Here is a 19,771-nt window from a genome sequence, read left to right on the forward strand (position 1 = left end):
TTTAAGCTGTTTTAGAGAGTGAACGACTGAATTGTGTGCCTAGTCGGCAAGAGGGAATCACTTGAGCCGTGTGCATGCCCTCCTTGAGTATCACCTGTGATGAGAACAGAAAAACTGTAGACCTAAGGTTTTGTTTAGTGATACTGAAAATGAGGAAGAGAGAGAGTGGTGGGGTGAGAAGACAGGAAAAGGGAAGGGAATAAAAGGAGGAAGGCGAAAGGCTAATGGAGCTCACAACAAAACCCTCCAGCCCGAGTTTGTGTCCTTTAATGCATCATTCCTCCCTTCTGTATCTGTTGTCGTCTTACTCATCACCTAAATATTCTTCTGTTGAAGATTTTGGGTTCTGCTTTTGTAGTTGTAGGTTTTTTGTTGTTGTCGTCATTTGGTTGGTTTTTGGTTTTGTCTTTCTTTAGTCTTCTTCCTGATCAGCCATTGATTTGAACTTGATTGATTTATTAAGTTCACCTAAGTTGCTTATTGAGCGTTTTCTTTATGTGAGGTGTTCTAGTTACTGAACAGTCATTGGTGAGCTGAAAAGAAAGAAAGTTTATCACCTTCTTACATTTCCAGGGATGAGAGGGTGGAAGTAAAGTGTAAGGATGCTGTTTGTTAGATAACACCATGAACTGAGCGTGTGTGCCAGCAGACTCCTGTGGCAGCCCTGACCCTAGTGTGCTTACTGGGGTAGTTGAGCTAGTGCAGGCCTCTGAGAATGTACTTAACGTCACATGAAGAACTGAGAGGATGCAACCCTGGTCTCATAGCATTGCTGTCTTTGCACTAAGGGGCACCAGAGCTCATTGCCCTTTGTCTAGGCACAGGCAAAAGGCCATGTGAGGGCATGGAGAAAAGGATGCCATCTGCCTGAGAGAAAGAGAGCCCTTCCTTTCTAGAAATCAAGCTGGTTAACATCTTGATTTTGTATTTCCCACCCTCCAAGACTATGAAAAATACATTTCTGTTGTTCAGTTACTTAGTCCATTATATTTGTTACAGCAGCTCAAGGGATATAATTAGGTAGAAAAATAAATGAGAAAAGAATTCCAGGGATATGGAAAGATAGTCCATAATTCTGATAGGATGATTTGGGAGTTTGAGAAGGTGACATTGAAGGAGGGAAGGAAGGAAACAGTTTTGTTTGCTGGAGAAATGGTCATGCGGGAAAGTCTCGTAGTAGGAAAGGCTAGTGCGCCTGTGGCAGCGTGTGAGATGAGTAGAGGACCAGAGATCAGAGAAGAAGCTGGGGGAAAATCATGGTGCAGTAAGGGTTTGGATTGATTCTTAGTAGGAACCCTTTGGAGGCTTTGACTTGGGTTTTGGTGTTCTATTTGAAGCAGTATCATATGTCCCAGGCTGGCTTTGAACTTTTGTATAGATAAGGATAACCTTGAAGTTCAGATCTTCCTGTGCCTCTACCTCTGAGTACTTAGATTATAGCTGTGCCCCACTAGTTCTGGTTTATGCTTTGCTATAAACCAGATAGCACCGCCAGCTTTGAGTGTGCCACACAGCTCCCTGCTACCAGAGCTCTGTGCCCAACCCTACCTTAGTTTTTAAAGGATATACTGGATGCTGTTGGGGGGAAAGGGTGACTTCAGAAAACATAAGTAGAAACAAAAATTTAGCAAGATCTAGTGAAACAGAGTGACAGGTGATTGGTGACTTAGGGACAGGGTAGGGGCAAAGCTAATGAGAAATGTTTAAAGCCTAGATATCATTCTAAGGTGATTTTAGCAGGATTTGATGATGGCTTAAATGTACAGTGATCATAAGAAGGAAGGTTTTCTTTTCTAAGATTTATTTGTTTTTATGTATTAGGATATTTTGCCTGTGTGTGTGTGTGTGTGTGTGTGTGTGTGTGTGTGTGTGTGTATACTACCAGCATGCCTAGTGTCATGAGAAGGGAGTCAGGAATAGGAGTCACTTGTGGTTCCTGGGAATTGAACATGGGTCATCTAGAAGAGCAGCCAGTGTTCTTAACCTCTGAGTCATACCTCCAGCCCCAATATTATCTCTTAAAATAGGTATATAGTGGCTAGCAAAATGACTCAGCAGATAAAGGTGCTTGCCACCAAGCCTGACAACCATCCTCCAGCCTCAACCACCCCAGCTGCACCATTGGGTTGTATTTCTCTTAATGCAGATATTTGTGTCATCTGTACACTTCTTCCTGAGTACCCTGTTGTTGTGTTCCTTATTTTTGGCATGTTGTGTTTTATTTTTGTTGATTTCAATATAATTTCATAAGTTTTTAAAATTTCTTTTGACAAATGCTCACTGTTTGGGAGTATATTAATTTCCGCATCTTCCTAAATTCCTTAGTTTTCTGTTGAATTCCAGTTTTATTCATTTGTGATTGGAAAAACATGTGATGTCATTTCAGTCTTGTTACATTGTATGTGTGTGTACGTGCATGTGTGTGTGAATGTGTGTGAAGGTCTGAGAACAACTTTAAGGAATTGGTTCTTTCTCTCTACCATGTGATGGAACCCAAGTCATCAGGCTCAAAGGCAAGTGACTTTATCTTGCTGGCTCTGGTTAAATTAGTTAAGATTTGTGTTGTGACCTAACACATAATGGATATGTACATTTCAAAAGAATTAGCATCCTGCTACTGTCCAGTAGGATGTTCTACATGTATCTCTTGAGCTTTCCAGATTGTGGGGTTATTCAGGTTTTCTGCTTTCTTACTGATCTTCTGTCTGCATTGTCTTCTGTCTGGATATCTTATGACTTGTTGAAGCTTGGGTATTTCAATCTCCTATCATTGTGTTGGTATATGTTGTCACTATTCACTTGAAATACTTGGGTCTTCTTACATAAGCTTATATAAATGTTTACTTATTGCATTTTCTTGGAAAATTGGCCTTTCATCCTTGCAGAATGTCTTTCTTCTATCTCTGTGATTGTTTTTAACTTGTCTGTTTAGTTTGCTGTGGATTGTGTGAATGTTTATTAGGAGTATCTTATTCTAGTCTTTCACTTTGATCCCGGTTTTTAACCTTAAATCCAAAGAATGGATAAAACAGGATGCTAGTGCTATTTTGTCATTTTCTGGCTCTCTACCATCCCTTTTCCTTCTCTCTCTTCTTATTCCCTGCACCCCCACAAAAACAAAAACAAAAGATAGTGTAATAACGTCTTTGTTGTATTTAGATGGTTAAAAAATTCTTCAGTTTAAAGCAAATGAGTTATTTTTTAAAAATGATTTTATGTAGTGTTTGTGTATGATGTTATGTAGTTTCTGTGTATGTGGTATGTGTATGTCTGTGTGAGTGTGATGTGCTGTGTTGTCAAAAGTATGAAGTGCCATATGTGCATGTGATGTGTTATTTTATTCTGTGTGTGATGTCATGTGTGCGTGTGTGTGCGTGTGTGTAATGCAGTATGTGTGTTATGTACGCTGCATGCATATACCACAGTAAGTGTATGGAGATGAGAATCTGGTCTCTCCTCCCATCCGGCTGCTGAGGCTTGAGTTCAGGCAGTCAGGCCTGCACAGGAAGCCCTTTACCCTCTCAGCCAGCTCACCAGCTCAAGAATAATTTCTGCGGAAGGTAAGTAATGTGCTCCAGTTATAAAATTTTCACCAACAATAAAATTTTTCAAGCTTTAGTGCAAACTGGAGAGATGAGACCTATGTTTGCTGTGTGCTGTTTCTCCTTTTGCCCTCACCTAGTGAGTTAATTAGAGTAATTAGAGTACTCTGACAGTTTTGTTTAAAATCAAATGCAATCAATTAACTATGATATATGATATGAGCTCAATGGCTTATTTTTCAGACAAGTGTTTAACACCACTCTCTTGTTCTGTTCTGTGGTACAAGAGGTTAGACGTTGGATCGTGGAACATGGCAGGCAAACACTCTATGTCTGAGCCTTATCCCTAGCCCCTTTCTTACTTTTTATTTTGAGGCAGGGCCTCACTAAGTTGCCCTGTGTGACCTTGGACTCTTCCTATAACCCAGGAAGGCTTTGAATTCGCCATCTTCTTGCCCCAACCTCTTTAGTATTTAGAATTGCAGGTCTGCGACACCAGACCCAAGTGAGAAACAGAATATGCCCCTTTTTTTGTTTTTAATGTGAAGATTTTTTTTCAGTGAAAAGTTTGCATTGACTGCTTCTTTGTTATTTCTCAAATTTTTCTTTTTAAATAGATCTCTTCTGAGCTAACTGTGCATACTGTATAGATGTCTTAGATGAGTAGAGTGAGTTTTGTCACGATCTTGGAACACTTATGACCTGAAGTTCTGTAGTAGTTGTTATCTCTGAGTCAAGAAATCAATGATGAAATATTATCTTTGTTTTCAAATTCAAAGAAAATAGTATATTACCATATTAAATTCCACTAAGTGTCAGCAGCCATAGAAACCTGTCAGACATTTCCTTTGGTTCCATATACTTGAGAGACAATATTTTTATCCAGTTCTACACTAGCTACTCAGCTGAAAAATTTAAGTAATTTAATGTTGTTCTGTGCTTAATTGATTTTTTTAAATAACAATCATTTTCCACCAATTAAAGACCCAGTTTGACCCCTCCATAACTGTTTCTCTGAATTTAAGAGGATTTTCATACTTTCTGACTCTGAACACAGATTTTCATTTCAAAACAGTACATATTCAAAAATCAAATTCTAGCAGCCTATTTATGAGACATTTTAAACAGGAAATACTTTTAGATAATGATAGCCCTATAATTTTTAACATAATGAATTTAAGTTATTGATCAGCGGGAATCATTGAGTAAATAGCAGTGATAGGGAATTTGGTTTATATTCATTTAAATTTTATTTATGAAACAATAAATTATCTCATTAAAATTGATGTGGTTTCATCTGCTAGAGAATTTTGGTTGGTTTCTTGATATACTTAGTTACATTGGAATAACTAGTCTGCAAGTGCAGCAGAACTCATGACATTCAGAAGTGGTTTAAAATTCACTTTAAATTATTGTCTCTATAACTGGCTTTCGTTCTTTTCATTTACTTAGCTCTTTATTCATTTTTGCTTGTTTGCGTTTGAAGTATTTCATTGTCTACCATCTTGAAACTAATGTCTACCCATTTTAAGAGTAATGTTTATACAAGTTATTGACGTATTTCCAAGTATTACTCTTTTTTTTTTTTTTTGGTTTTTCAAGACAGGGTTTCTCTGTGTAGTCCTAGCTGTCTTAGCACTCACTCTGTAGACCAGGCTGGCCTCGAACTCAGAAATCCACCTGCCTCTGCCTCCCAAGTGCTGGGAGTAAAGGCGTGCACCACCACCTGGCTGCAAGTATTACTCTTGCTTTGTCACACACATTAAGTTGTAGATGCTCATATCATTCATTTTAAAGATTGCGTACATTTTATTGTATTCTTCTCTCGTCCATGTATTTAAGATTGTTTTAAGGTTGGGCTTTTCACTGACTGTTATTTATTTTTAATCTAACAATATATTATTAGAATATGTATTCACTATAATATAGGCTGAATTTGATTTTTTTGTATTCTAGCATTTATAATTTACAAATAAAAGTCTTCATTCAGCTAGACTGCAGAATTAATTTTCTCCATCTCTTTCTAGCTATTAGAGAAATTAAAAGAACGTTGGATTTTTACTGGCTTATGGCATAGTTTAGAGTCAGTGAAGACAGTCATCGCAGAACCCCAAGGAGGAGAGAAAACTGATTTTGATGAGTTGCTGCAGGTGTACTATGATGCCATCAAGTTCAAAGGAGAGAAGGGTAATGTGAAGTAATCTCATGTCATGGTCGAAGGAAGGGCTTCTTACGTTACAAAATAAGAAGAGATTGGTGCTATGAAAAGTCATTTGTTTTTTTGTTTGTTTGTTTATTTGGTTTGGTTTGGTTTGGTTTGGTTTTGGTTTTTCGAGACAGGGTTTCTCCGAGTAACCCTGGCTGTCCTGGAAGTCACACTGTAGACCAGGCTGGCCTCGAACTCAGAAATCCGCCTGCCTCTGCCTCCTAAGTGCTGGGATTAAAGGCGTGCACCACCACTGCCCGGCTTTAATATTTTTTTAAGTGAATTGTACTTGGAAAAATTGTATTTCAAAATCTTAGGTAAAAAGAAAGTAGGTTTAAAAAAAAGGAACATATTCTAATATTAAGTCACATGTAACCTTATTTTATAAGAACTATTATGTCAGGAAGGAAGGTAGGATACGTATAAATGCCTTCTTCACTGACCAAGTAAAATCTGTAGCTTTTACACAGATAATGTAGTTTGTGCTTACAGTCTACCAAATAAGATATAAACTTGGGAGATTTTGTTGTTGTTTGTTGTTAGCTTTGTTTTATTTGTAACGATCTTACTATGTAGGCCAGGCTGACCTCCAACTCACAGAGATCCATCTGCCTCTGCCTCCCTACTTAAACTTAAGTTCTTAAAGCCCAGGAGTAGTGGTATTTAATGGTAGTCTCTGGACTCAGAAGAAGTGGAGAGAGGAGGGTGCACATTGAGGCCAGTCTGGCTTCAAATGCTGTCTCAAACAACAGAGTAACCAGACTCAGTTGTCAATTTACAAGACTTGGATGTGAAAGCTAATAGCAGTGATTGAGGAACAGTGCAACAATGAGAGTACTGTAATATGATTATCAATCAGTTTATAAAGATCTATTTTATGATCTTATGCATATGGACTATATGTGTGTGCACACATGTACACGTGTGCAAGGAGGTCAGAAGAGGGCCTTCAGTCCTCTGCAACAGGAGTTGTAGGCAGCCGTGAGGTGCCATATGAGTAAGAAACTGAGGCTGAGTCCTCTGCAAGAGCAGCAAGTAAATACATGTAATGTCGAGATTATAACCAAGTATAGGAGCCTGTAATTTTAGTTCTTGGGGATCAGAGGAATAGGAGGATTGAGAGTTCAAGGTCAGTATGGTTTATATACTGAGATCCTGTCTCAAAACAAACAAAAACTCCAGGCTCAGTGGTACATGCCTGTGATCTCAACACTTCAGAAGCTGAGGCAGGAAGATTGTTGAAAAGAATCGGCCAGATTTATTTTATTTATTTGGTTGTTTATTTTTACTTTGGGTTTTCTAGACAGGGTATCTCTGTGTAACAACCCTGGCTGTCCTGGAACTTGCTTTGTAGTTTGTAGACCTGGATGGCCACAGACTCAGAGTATCTGCCTGCCTCTGTTTCCGTAAGTGCTGAGATAAAAGCCACCACTCCTGGCTATAGGGAACTTGAAATGCACAGGTTGTTAATTGATTTGCTAACATTACCATCTAATTTTGTTCCTTCTTTATTAAAAGATAATGAGATTTAAAACCTGTGTCTCATAAAGCAATCCATGTTTGCTTTAAATTACAAAAAGAAATATTAAGACAGTAATAAGCAATTTTGGAGAATTTTAGTGCACTTTTCAAAATGTTCATTTTTTCTTGCTTAAGATGGAGCCCTTCTCATAGCAGTTTGCCGTGGCAAGGTGAGCGAGGGTCTGGATTTCTCAGATGATAATGCCCGTGCTGTCATAACCGTAGGGATTCCTTTCCCAAATGTGAAGGATCTTCAGGTAAGCCAACAATGCCTTGAGAAGTTATATCTGTGTGCTTCATGTAGAATCAATTATATGCTTTTCTTGTATCCTCAGATATTTAAATCTCTGGAGAATCTGAATGCATGAAAATATTTTAGTAGGAAATGTTTACTTTTAACATACTGTTTTGTACAACAATGGTAATTTTGAAAGTGTGGCCTCTATCAGGTGCATAAATATCATCTGTGGATTTGATGAAACTACAACGTTTTTCCCCACCAGTCTCTATGGGGATTTCTGAGTTGGAAACAGTGCTAGAGAGGCCCATCATTTGTATTTCACCAGCTCTTAGCAGAGCTCTGGTTAGTGGGTATTGTTGCTCTCCTCATGGGGCCTCAAACCCTTTCAGCTCCTTCAGTCTTCTCTCTCACTCCTCCATTGGGAACCCCCATGATCAGTTCAATAGTTAGCTGTGAGCATCTGCCTCTGAATATGTCATACTCTTGCAGACTTCTAAGGAGACAACTATATCAGGCTCTTGTCAGCATGCACTTCCTGACATCCACATCAGCATCTACCCTTGGTGACTGCACATGGGATGGATACCCAGGTGGAATGGTATCCAGATGCCCCCCCCCCTTCAGTTTCTGTCGGGAGGGTATGTCATCCAGTGACTCACAATCTAATCCTTTTAGCATTTGCTGGCCATGACAGCTTCTGCAACTACCAGTGTTGCTTCTGCCAGCGTTCTAGGCTGTGTTTGCTATTCTGAAATGGCTGGTGCTGCCCAGACACCTGCTGTTGCAGTGACATGTGCTATGGAACACCCTGTGTTCACCATCAACAGCTTTTAAACTGAATTCTGCAGAAGTCCAGCTCTGCTATTGGCCTAATGTTGCGATTGCCTGTTGGTGTACTATGTATGTCTTGTCATTTTACCATGGTCCTGGAGTGTTTTATGAATGTACTTTGTTACTTGTGTACAACCTCTTTCATCTCACATACTAGGTATTCTTTTAGCATCTTAAATATACTTCCCCTTAAACAGATTCTTTCCATTTTTGCTCATATTCTTTCTAAGTTTTAGACACTTAACATATTTTTCAGAAATGGAAAAGATGACAAACTTCCTGGCTAAGACTGGGCTACGTTAAGTATTATACGTACAAAGTAAGGAAGGCCAAAAGTATTCGTGTCGGACTTAGAACACTCGTTACCTTTAAGAAGAGCAATTATCAAAAGGCACTTTACCTTTCCATAATTTTTAGTAAAAAAAAAAGTTTAAAAAATGATGAGCATATAAGGATTTGTTATATTATTCTTTAGTAGTATTTAAAAAATTCTTAAAGTTAAAAAATGTTTATAAGACAGTAACTTTTTTTTTTCTGCCTTTACTCCAACAAATGTAATTCTGGGCCTTGCTATCACACAAAACTTCGGTTGTTAATACTTTCTTTCTCTGTTAATCAACTTTCCATCACTATGATAAACAACTTCCAAGAATACAAGGCTTGTTTTACTTAACAGTTTGGAGGTTTCTGTCCATGTTTGCTAGGCCCCAGTGCCTTATGCTTGTGGCTAGGCAGAATGTCATGTCAGGAAGGAAGCAAAGAGAAAGGACTGGTCCTAGTATGTCTTCATACTAGGGGCCAACCCTAGCTATCGTAACTTCTGCTAAACCCACCTCTTAGAGTTTTTTACAGCTTGCCAAAAGTTCTACAAGCTAGGGAACAAGCCTTTAATATTCTGGCCTTTGGGAGACTTTAATCCAAACAATAGCCTAGTCTTGTTCACCTCTCTCTCTCTCTTTCCTTTCCTTCCTCCTTCCTTCCCTCCCTTTTTTTCTCCCTCCCTCCCTCCCTCCCTCCCTCCCTCCCTTCCTCCCTCCCTCCCTTCTTTTCTTCCTTCTTGGATGTAGTACCGTGTATTTGTACAAATGAGTGTGTATGCCCATGTCTGCATATGCAGAAGAGACAAGAAGATATCAGGTGTCTTCCTCTATTACTTTCCAAGTTTTTTTTTTTTTTTTTTGAGATAGGGTCTTCACTAAACCTGGAGTTCACTGTTTTGGCTATGCTGGATGGCCCCAGAGCTCTAGGGATTCACCTGTGTTCCCAGTATTAGGGTAATAGGCATGTGTGGCCATGCCCAGCTCTTTGTGGGGTTGCTAGTCATTCTTACTCAGGTCTTGCTTGTTTAACAAATACCTTTACCATCTGTCTTAGTTAAGGTTTTACTTCTGTGAACAAACACCATGACCAAGGCAACTCTTTAAGGACAACATTTAGTTGGGTCTGGCTTACAGGTTCAGAGGTTCAGTCCGTTATCATCAGGCAGGAGCATAACAGTGTCCAGGCAGGCATGGTGCAGGAGGAGCTGAGAGTTCAACATCTTCATCTGAAGGATGCTAGGAGAAGACTCGCTTCCAGGCAGCTAAGAGGAGGGTCTTAAAGCCCAAGCTCACAGTAGCACACCTACTCCAACAAGGCCATACCTACTCCAACAAGGCTTTTCCTCCAAATAGTGCCATTCCCTGGGCCATCATACCATCTCCCTAGCTCCAGGAGTTTTTCCTTATCTGCAATTTCAGGTGTAGAGGAAAGTTTCACATTGTCATTTGTCCTCACCAGTCTTGTGTAACAGATCTAAACCTTAGTGACTTGAAATAATAATTATTTGTTGTAGAACACACAGCTAATAGAGTGTGGCTGGCCAGTGCCAGTTACTGGAAAATAATTTATTTTTATGCCACAATGGAGTGTAGAAGAAATACAAAAATTTCATGTTTTGGTGAAATTCCATCAAAGTACTGTTGTTTAATGAAAGTGCTAGCAAATTCAAAGCCATGAAATGTTTGCCACTAATATATTCTTGTTTCTTTATACAAATTTTAAATGTAGGTATTTGATCCTTAGTGAGTAGATTTTCCTATTCAATACAAAATAAACATTCTTTCTTATATCAAAAATGAGTTCTCTATAGACAAAAAAATTTGTGGTAGAAAAAAATTTTTTTCAATTTTTCTGTCAGTTTCTGTCCTTCAGTTACAGAGTTTAACCCATTTGTATTTAAAGTGGTTACCAATGGGGAAGGACTTGCCATTGGTTGTTTTTCTTGTCCTGTGCTTTTTGTTCTGTAGCTCCTTCACTGCTGCCCTTGTATGTTCAGTTGCTCTGTAGTATACCAAGGAGTTGAATGTCCTTTATCCAAAGTGCTTGGGACCAAAAGTATTCATTTTTGAGATTTTTAAGTTTTACAATATTTACAGAATTTACTGTGAGAATCTCTCATCTGAAAATCTGAAATGCTTTGAACACTGAAACTTCTTATGCTTCATATTAATCACCATGTTTCAGATTTTAAATCCTCAGACTTCCCCCTCCTCCTTCCTTTTGTGAGTAGGTTTTAGTCTTTTTTTTTTTTTTTTTTTTTTGTATTTATCTTGAGAGTTATAACTACAGAGATTTACCTGCATTTGCCTTCCAACTGCTGGGATTAAAAGAATGTGGCACCATGTCCAGCTATTACTTTTAAATTTTTTTAATTAAAATATAATTACATCTTCTTGCTCCAACCCCTCAAATCCTCCCTTTCAAATTCATGACCTCACATTCTTTAATTATTGTTGTTTTATATGTAAGCAAATAGGAATGCAAGTGTAACCCGAGTCTATTTAGTATTACTTGTAGGAATCTGTTTTAGGATAACCACTTAGGATTAGATAACTTTTTTTTTTTTAAAGACAGTCTCACTATGTATCCCTGGTGGGCCTGGAAATTTCTATGTAGACCTGGTTGCCTTCAGACTCAGAGATCTGCTACCTCTACCTTCTGTGTGCCAGAATTAAAGACTTGTGCCACCACACCAGACTTTATTGCCTCCTAAAGCACATACCCAAGGATTCATTCATTGTGTTATTATTACTGTTTATGTCTCACAATAAGCCAGGTGGTTTACATTGAAGATGTTGGCTTAGCTGAGTCTTCTTTTCAGGGTTCCATAGGCTGCATTCTTAGCTGTAGTTTGAGATTCATTTCCAAGATCATTCGGGTTATTTGATAAAATTCGGTATCTTGTGGCTAGAGAACTGAGATTCCTTAGAACTCAGGAGCCACTTCAGTTTCTTAGAAACTACTCAGTGTTGCTTCTATATAGCCTTGGAAGTGCTCTCCAGCAAGGTCTGTAGTAGTCAGCTCAGACAGGAACTTTAAATTCTGACCTAATTTTCCTTCCTTTACCATACAATGTCAAGAGAGTGGTTGTCACATAACCCAAACTCCTTGCTCTGTGCTTGCCTGCTCTCACTCGAGACTATTGATGTGACCCCTCATTTATCACCTTGGAGTGTATTGCCATGAGTCTCATAACTACATCCTCCAAAACTACTTCAAATTGCTGGACTTTAAACTTGAACTTTATATTTTTGTGATACTGTTTGTCACGCAGAAATAATGGAACTTATCTATAGATGAAAACTGTTTAATATTCAAATAGAAATGAATCATATTAACCTCTGCATGGTTTTCTGTATTTCATTTGAATTCACACTTTTTAAAGTTCAGGTCCATCTGAGTTAGAAAAGTGATTTGAGTAAGAAAAAGAAGGTAATGACATTAATTTTATGATACTAATTTCTCTTAAGTTTAAGAAAGATTATGGAAGTAAAAAATTTAAATAGAGCTTAAAATACTGACCTAAGACTTCACTGCCTCTGTAGCTGAGCCTGGCTTTTAGAGAGACAGGAAAATGGATATTAGAGCCAAAACTAGGACTTCGTTGGCTGTGACCGGGATTTCCTCTTCCCACCGTGGGGACTAGAAAGTAGAGGTAGGAAAATTTCATTTTGGAGCCAAGTGTGACTTGTTTAGTTCAAGTCATAATTTATTACTCATTCTTTAGGGACCTGGAAATAAAGAACCCCACTATGAAATGTTGATAATGGGCCACTCTGAAGGGCGAGCATTAAGCTGACTTTCCCGGTGAGGATTTTTTTTTTTTTTCATTTCTACTTTTCCCAGATGCTTCTGATCATTCTGTAAGAACATACTTAATCATATAATAGTTTACAGGAAAACTTTCTGTGCGCTAGACTGAAGTACTGGAGGGGCATGAGAGGGAACCCAGACTTCTGTAAGTAGAAGTTGTTGGAAAGCATAACTAAAAAAAAAAAAAGAATTGTCTTCTTTTAATGCATTAAGTCACATATAGCATAGCTGCCTTTTAAATGGTTACCTGAAACAAACCCATTAGCAAATTATAATTACAAAAGCTACAGCATTAAAATTCAGTCACCCACATCTCAAATTGGTGATATAGACATAGATACCAGATTACAACAAAACTATTTACATTATAAAACAAGTCAGAATAATGAAACAATCCCACTTTCTCTTTTTAACATAGCTAGAAGCACAAACTACTATAATGGGTTATGGGAACACAGTAACACATTGTCTATAGCCCCTTGTCTCATGCAGAGTACAGTCTAGCAAGGAATACTGAAAGTAGTAAACAGTCAGCACTGTGATGAGGGCTGTAAGAGAAAGTGCAGGAACTATGAGAATGTTACAGCAGTCTTTATGGGTCAGGAATGGCTTCCTGAGGAAGCGTTATTTAATCTGACACAGGAAAGAAGGTAAGAATAGTGTAGGGAACAGAACGGACAGCGATATTCTCAGCACAGCATCGCACGCTAAGGCCCTCTTAGTGAAAGAGGAGAGGAGACAGTTTCCTGGAATTGCAAGAGCACAGACTTGGGGAACTGGGACAACGGCCTGCGAACTCAGACTGGGAGAAGCATTTAGAAGCCAAATCACCTAATGTTTCGTATGCCAATTTCAGGATTTGGGATTTTATTCTGTACTATGGGAAACCTGATCCAGGAACAGAGCCTAAGGTCAGAGTAGAGTAGAGTTCTGGTTATACTGTAGCATCTGATATAGAAACCCACCTGCATCTAGCCCCAATAACAACATATGCTTCCCCATGGGGGATGGCCATGTATATAAAATTAAAGCACTGTAATACTAAACTCAGTAACATTTAGGAAACCAAGAGTTTATAGTTGGAATGGTTGGAAATACTTAGGCTGAATGAGTTTGGTCTGAATTACTTACACCTTACTTTTACTCAGTTTTTCTAGCCTTAAAAAAAAAAAAAAAAAAAAAAAAGATAATTTGACTAAAAAATTGAAAAGCAGTTTATAAATACATCTTCAATTAAAAAAAATAGTTTAAGTAAGCAACCTAAGTTGACCACTCGTATATTTGTCCTGGGCAGTAAAATGAGAAAACAACAGCTTTTAAAAGACAAATAAATAAACAAAACAAAAGATCCATAAAATAAGTAGATGAGTTTCTGTGGTTACTTCTCTCCCCTCCCCACTCCATGCTAGAAATTGGACCCAGAGATTTTCACACAATAGACAAACACTCTGGCACAGGGCCTCATCCTCTGTATCAATTGTCTGTATTCTTTAAAGGGATAAAGACAGATAGTATTTGATAGTCCGACATTTTCTTAATTTATTTTCTTTCATTCATCTGATGTTTTTGCAAACACAGGAACTTTGTATATTGGTTTTAGTCTCAAACTAGGCCTGAGTCCTAGACTCACTTGTCATCGTAGGCACGTGTAGATTGATTGAGACTTTTGTACCCACTGAATTGTTGACACAACATAATTAGCAGCACTTCCTCAGGGGGAAGTAGGAAACTGGTTTTTGACTTCTCTAAAAATAAATGTAATCCGGTTCCTCAGCAGTGAATTTGAGTTGTGGATTTCAGTTACACAGTCTTAGCCAAAAGGCTGAGAGGCGACGGATTAATCCTGTCAGATCCTGTTCATTCTGTCAGATCTCTTCTAAAACTATAGGTTATAGACATGTAGAAGGACTTCAGGTATGTCACTCAAGTTTTCCAATTATAAAAATCTTGAAGTATCAAATAATGTAAGTTACAGTATATATTACTATTTACAATATTAGTCTTCCTGGTTTTGACTGAATTCAATAGTTTGATAAAAACAAGTGTGGTACCATTCCCATAATCCTAGACTTTGGGAGCTGAAGCAGGAAGATCTCAAGTTCAAGGCCAGGCTGCTCCATAAGGAGCCGTTAGTAAATAAATAGATAATTGTTTAAAGCCTTGGATGAGTAGTGTAATGCTTTCTAACTCTAGGACTTAAAGTCGGTGTACAAGGGAGTATAGTGGTACAGTACCTCATAATGTCTTCCTCTCCTGTATCGGTTTGGTGGGTTTGTGGCCTTGATATCAGAGTTTATCAACTTTGGCGCTGTTGACCTTTTGGCGACTGCAGTGTAGACCTTTAGTCAAGTCTCTGCCTCGAGCCATTGTGTGCCAGTGACCTGTCTCCCATCCCTGCCCTTACCTGCCACGAGACAACACAAAAGTACATCTATATTGCAAATAGCTTCTTGTAGGCAAAATTTAGTTGAGCACCAGGCCTTTATATTTAGAATATGTACATGTGAATTAAAATGAGCAATCCACAATTTGTGTATATGTGTGCGCGCGTGCACATGTCTCTCGCTGAATCTGGAGCTCACAGCTAGGCATCCCTCAATTCTTTCCTCTCTGTCTCCTAGCACTGGAATTACAGGACACTTACCACCTTTCCTTTTTTTGTTTGGTTGGGTTTGTTTTTGGGTTTTTTTTTTTTTTTTTTTGATGAAGGTACTGGAGATCCAAACTCAGGTTCCTTAATTGCCTAGCAAGTAGTAAGCACTTTACCCTCTGAGCCATTTTCTTAGCTCCTATATTTATATTAAATTACATTTTACCAAGTTGGAAAACAGTCGAATAACGCTTTTACTAAGAGTCTAATACATACTACGCCAGATGGCTTATTATAAACTCTCTTGGTCCTGCCCACCACAGTTAGTCCTGCTCCTGAGAGGCGCTGGCGCTCACATTGTTAGCTGTCCCATCATACATCGATCTAGAGTTCATCATTATTTAAGGAGTTTTAGAAATTACTGACTTCCTATTTGAAATAAGGATTCTAGCTCAGTTGCTCTACTTTTCCCTTCAAATATCCTTTCATATATCCTCTCAACACTGCATAAAACCTCAATTGTTTTTTGAAATCTATTGTCGCTAATCACATCATGACTGAAAATACTGTTCATTATAGTCATTCCTTCCTGTCTTAAATTTGAGAGGTAATAATACTGTTTATCCTTCCCACTTCTTTATTTCTGACTTGTCTATGTAGCCCAGGTTAACCTTAAACTTGGTGCTTTTCTGCCTCAACTTGTATATCTCATGTGCCGGATCACTGGTTTCCTGGGATCTTCCCTTTCTTTTATGGTTTTGGTTGGGGATGTAACCACGAGCTTCACTCACAACACCCATAGTTTTGCCATAAGGAACAGGGTTTTTGCTGTGTTGCCACGGCTGTCCTTGAAGTCAGAATCTTCCTGCCTCAGCCTTCTAGGTAGACCCAACCTTCTCCCTCATCTCTGTAGGGTACACTCTCTCAAAGTTTTCTCTATCAGTTCCTTAACCTCCTGCTCCATGGAGTGCTTCTGTGCTTTTACAGGTCAAGCTGGCTTGTTTTTTAGAGGAGGCTCTGAGGCACATCAGTTTGAACTTCCACTTTTCTGTGTAATCATTTATCAGTTGCTCATCTGCATTTTCTACGTGGGATTGGGGTGAATCTATTTTAACATAACTGAATTAAATACCATGTCTCTCTTGTTTATGTTAATTTGGGAAGGTTAAGAGAAGAGAGAGTTGGTTTTTTAAAACTTTAAAAACTCAAAAGTTTCCAAAGTGTTATGATTCTGTGTGTCTTATTCCATACTCACATGTGAGAAACTTTGAGTCACACACTCCTGACAATAATAGAAAATAATAGCTTTTAAAAATCAAACCTTCAGTTACTTTTTAAAGGCTCTTTTTTCTGGTTTTAGTCTTTTTAAATGCTTTATTTTTATGTATTGTGTGTATGTCTTGCATGTGTGTGTGTGTACCATAACACACATGTGGAAGACAGAAAGACAACTTTCACAAGTTGATTCTCACCTTCTACTTCGTTGAAACGGGGTCTCTCTTGTTTCTGCTGCTGTGTCGTGTTCTCCAAGCTAGCTAGCCTGCTAGCCTCAGGTGTCTCCACTTCCCATCTCACTGTGAAAGCACTGGCATTACAGGTGCAGGCCACTGAATCCAACCTTGCATGAGTTCCAGGACTCAAAAGGTGGGCTGGCAGGTCTTTTTGACAAATGATTTCACCCACTGAGCTATATCTCCAGTTTCTTATTTTAGAAGATCATTTGGATATAATAGGTATTGAGACAGCCATGGTGTTCTGTTCTGTGTCATGAACACCTGAACTACAGAGTTAGTGAATTGAGTTTTAACATTTTACATTGTGTGTGTGTGTGTGTGTGTGTGTGTGTGTGTGTGTATTTGTGTGTTTGTGTGTTTGTGTGTTTGTATGTGTGTTTCATGGGGAGTTAGAGAACACTGCATACCGCATACCTTGAACTCAGAATCCTCCTGTCTAGCCCCTAGAGTTTGACTGATGGGATTATAGGCATGAACTCTCATGCTGGCTACAGCTTCAGTATTTTCCAGTATTTATTTAATATTTTTTCTTACACTTATATTTTTTCTTGTTTGTCTTCTTAAACATTTGATCTTGTGGATGATCTAGAGAGATGGCTCAGCAGTTACTAGCACTGTCTGCTCTTTGAGAGGTTCTGAGTTCAATTCCCAGCAACCACATGGTGTGGCTCACAACCATCTGTAATAGAATCCGATACCCTCCTCTGGTATGTCTGCAAACAGCTACAGTGTACTTATATACATAAAATAAATAAAGCTTTAAAACACACAGACACAAAAATTTGATCTTGCAAAATGTGACTGAGTTTGAGTCTGTTATCACAAAAATCCCCCAGCATCATTATGCTCATTACTGTATAATATGGCTTTCACAAGCCTTCTCCATAAGAGCTCCTACTTTCCTACAAAGAGTTAATAGTTATGAATATAAGTAAATGTAGATCTCTGTAACATGATGAATGAAATACTGCCCATTCCCCTTAGTGAAGCCTCTTAACATGGTTCATTTTTTTAAGAGCCTGTGTTTCTGTTTACACTTCATACTGCTTTTCTGTATCAGATAATTACAGAATTTGTGTATGTGTGTGTGAATGTGTGTGTGTGTGTATGTGTGAATGTGTGTGTGTGTGTGTTTGTGAATGTGTGTGTGAATGTGTGTGTGTGTGAATGTGTGTGTGTGAATGTGTGTGTGTGTGTGAATGTGTATGTGTGTGAATGTGAGTGAGTGTGTGTGTGTGTGTGTGTGTGTGTGTGATGCAGAGCTGGATGAGGAACTAACTCAGCTAAGTATATGCTCTACCATGAAGCTTCTCCTCACACATAAAACATCTCATTTGGCATAGCTGTGATTTCTAGATTCTCTCCACTAGTTGTAAGACTTCTACAAGAGAAATAGTAGAGTGTAAAATACTCGAATGAAACAATATTTAAATTAATACAAGAGTAATCATACACTCACTCCCATATGTTTCTCCATCCCCATATTTTAGGTAACCTCTTTAAAAAAAACAAATAGATTGCATAGATCGTAAAGTGACCCAAAAAGCATTAGAAAACATACTAAAGAGTATTTATATAAGCCAATGTTCTCCATATAGTCTGCCAATATACCTATGTTCATTTATTTTTTTATGAAAGTACAATCAGTTCATAAACTAAAGAAATGTATAAGTCACCTAAAATAATCTATGTATATTCAGTAGTATGGTCGAATAATTAGGTGATAAAACTCTGATTTGGGATGAAGAACCTAAGGCAATAACTATTTAACCTACATAATCTTATGACTTCTTTCATGTTTATGCAACAGTGTATTACAAGTAAACAAAGTTCACAGAAAATCTCTATTGGATCTTAGAAAATACAAGAAAAATAAAGACTTGAACACAGTTGCTTTCCCCTTTCCTTCATTCTGGATATGGAAACTAGGCCTTACACACACTTTAGGCAAGAGCACTAATCCTAAAATATATTCCCCACCTCTGCCTCCTTTTTCCCTCTCTTCCCTTTTCTTTTGTTGTTGCAGTTCTTGCTAATTTATCTAGGCTGGCCTTGAACTTGGAATCTTCCTGCCTTAGCCTCCTAAATAGCAAGGATTACTGTTGGCTTGCACCACCAGGGCCTTTGCCAGCTCACTCTCAATATATAATGCTTTCTTGTTTCATGTTCATTGTCTTTTTATTCAAGCAGTATATGAGGTAAGGTTGGCTGAAATCATTTTCCTATTTTTAAAAGGAAAGGAACCTCAGAAAGAAGTTTTGGGGGAGAACTTTGATTATTCACAGCCTGCAAGCCAGGTGCATTTGCAACTCTGTTTCCGTCAGAATAGGCAATAGCTTGAGTGGTGGAATTTTTCAAAGCTGGTAATTGAAGCATTTGCATGTTTATCTAAGCAATATATTAGCATGGTTAGCCTAACTAAATTGTTGTAATGCCTATGACTCTATTAAAGTTTTAAACTAAGTCCTTTCCAGAATAGGAATGATATAATTTCCTTCATAACTTAAAGAATTAACTGTTTTGCTTTTAATAGAAAAAATATTAATTTCTTCTTTTGCTATATGCTCTTTCTTGACAAATTGTTTGGATAATGAAAAACTGAGACTTCACTTCCATTCTGACTAAGATGGCTTTGTATCATTATTGTCAAAGGACTTACATGGGGATGTTTTAAGTGTTACCAAATACCCAGTTAAATACTCTGAGGAGTAGCCATGGCTAAGCTGTTTTAAATAATGGTGGTGACTGTGTAAAGAAGATACCAACTTCTCCATGGTCTCTTTCCTGGGGATTGAATCTAGAGCCTTGTGTGTGCTCAACAGGCATCTATGCCTGAGACTCAGCCCAGCTGGTTCTTAAACTTCAAATGGTCAGATGTTTTTTCAACAGCTACAGTTTATGATACAAATTTTAATAGATTTCTCTTAAAAAAGTATTTTATCTAGAAGCAGTCCTGAAGGGTATATGAAGTAAGTTATATTGCTATCACTATGTCTTAGTTCTTGTTTCCTTTTAGATTATTGCTACAGAAAGTAACAATTGAAAACTATTTCTAATGTGCTTTTTTATATTATATTATTATTATTATTTAAAGGGGAGCCTGGCTTCTTAACTCTTGGCAGAAACTTTTCTCCCTCATTTAAAAAATGTTCTATATTTGGTTGAGTTGGTGTTTCAGAAATGTTGAAAATA

The 19,771-nt window shown here is 38.0% G+C and overlaps 1 protein-coding gene across 1 annotated transcript in view; it reads left to right on the forward strand.

The window, feature by feature from the left end:
* The window catches only part of Brip1 (BRCA1 interacting DNA helicase 1), a 128,558-nt gene that overhangs the window by 74,915 nt on the left and 33,872 nt on the right, over positions 1-19,771 (forward strand). The window contains exons 15-16 of the mRNA XM_034507581.2: positions 5,570-5,729; positions 7,405-7,526. Of these exons, the coding sequence (XP_034363472.1) occupies positions 5,570-5,729; positions 7,405-7,526 (282 nt within the window). The remainder of the gene's footprint in view (positions 1-5,569; positions 5,730-7,404; positions 7,527-19,771) is intronic.

Source organism: Arvicanthis niloticus, chromosome 6 (assembly GCF_011762505.2).
Source record: "Arvicanthis niloticus isolate mArvNil1 chromosome 6, mArvNil1.pat.X, whole genome shotgun sequence".
Taxonomy (NCBI): domain Eukaryota; kingdom Metazoa; phylum Chordata; class Mammalia; order Rodentia; family Muridae; genus Arvicanthis; species Arvicanthis niloticus.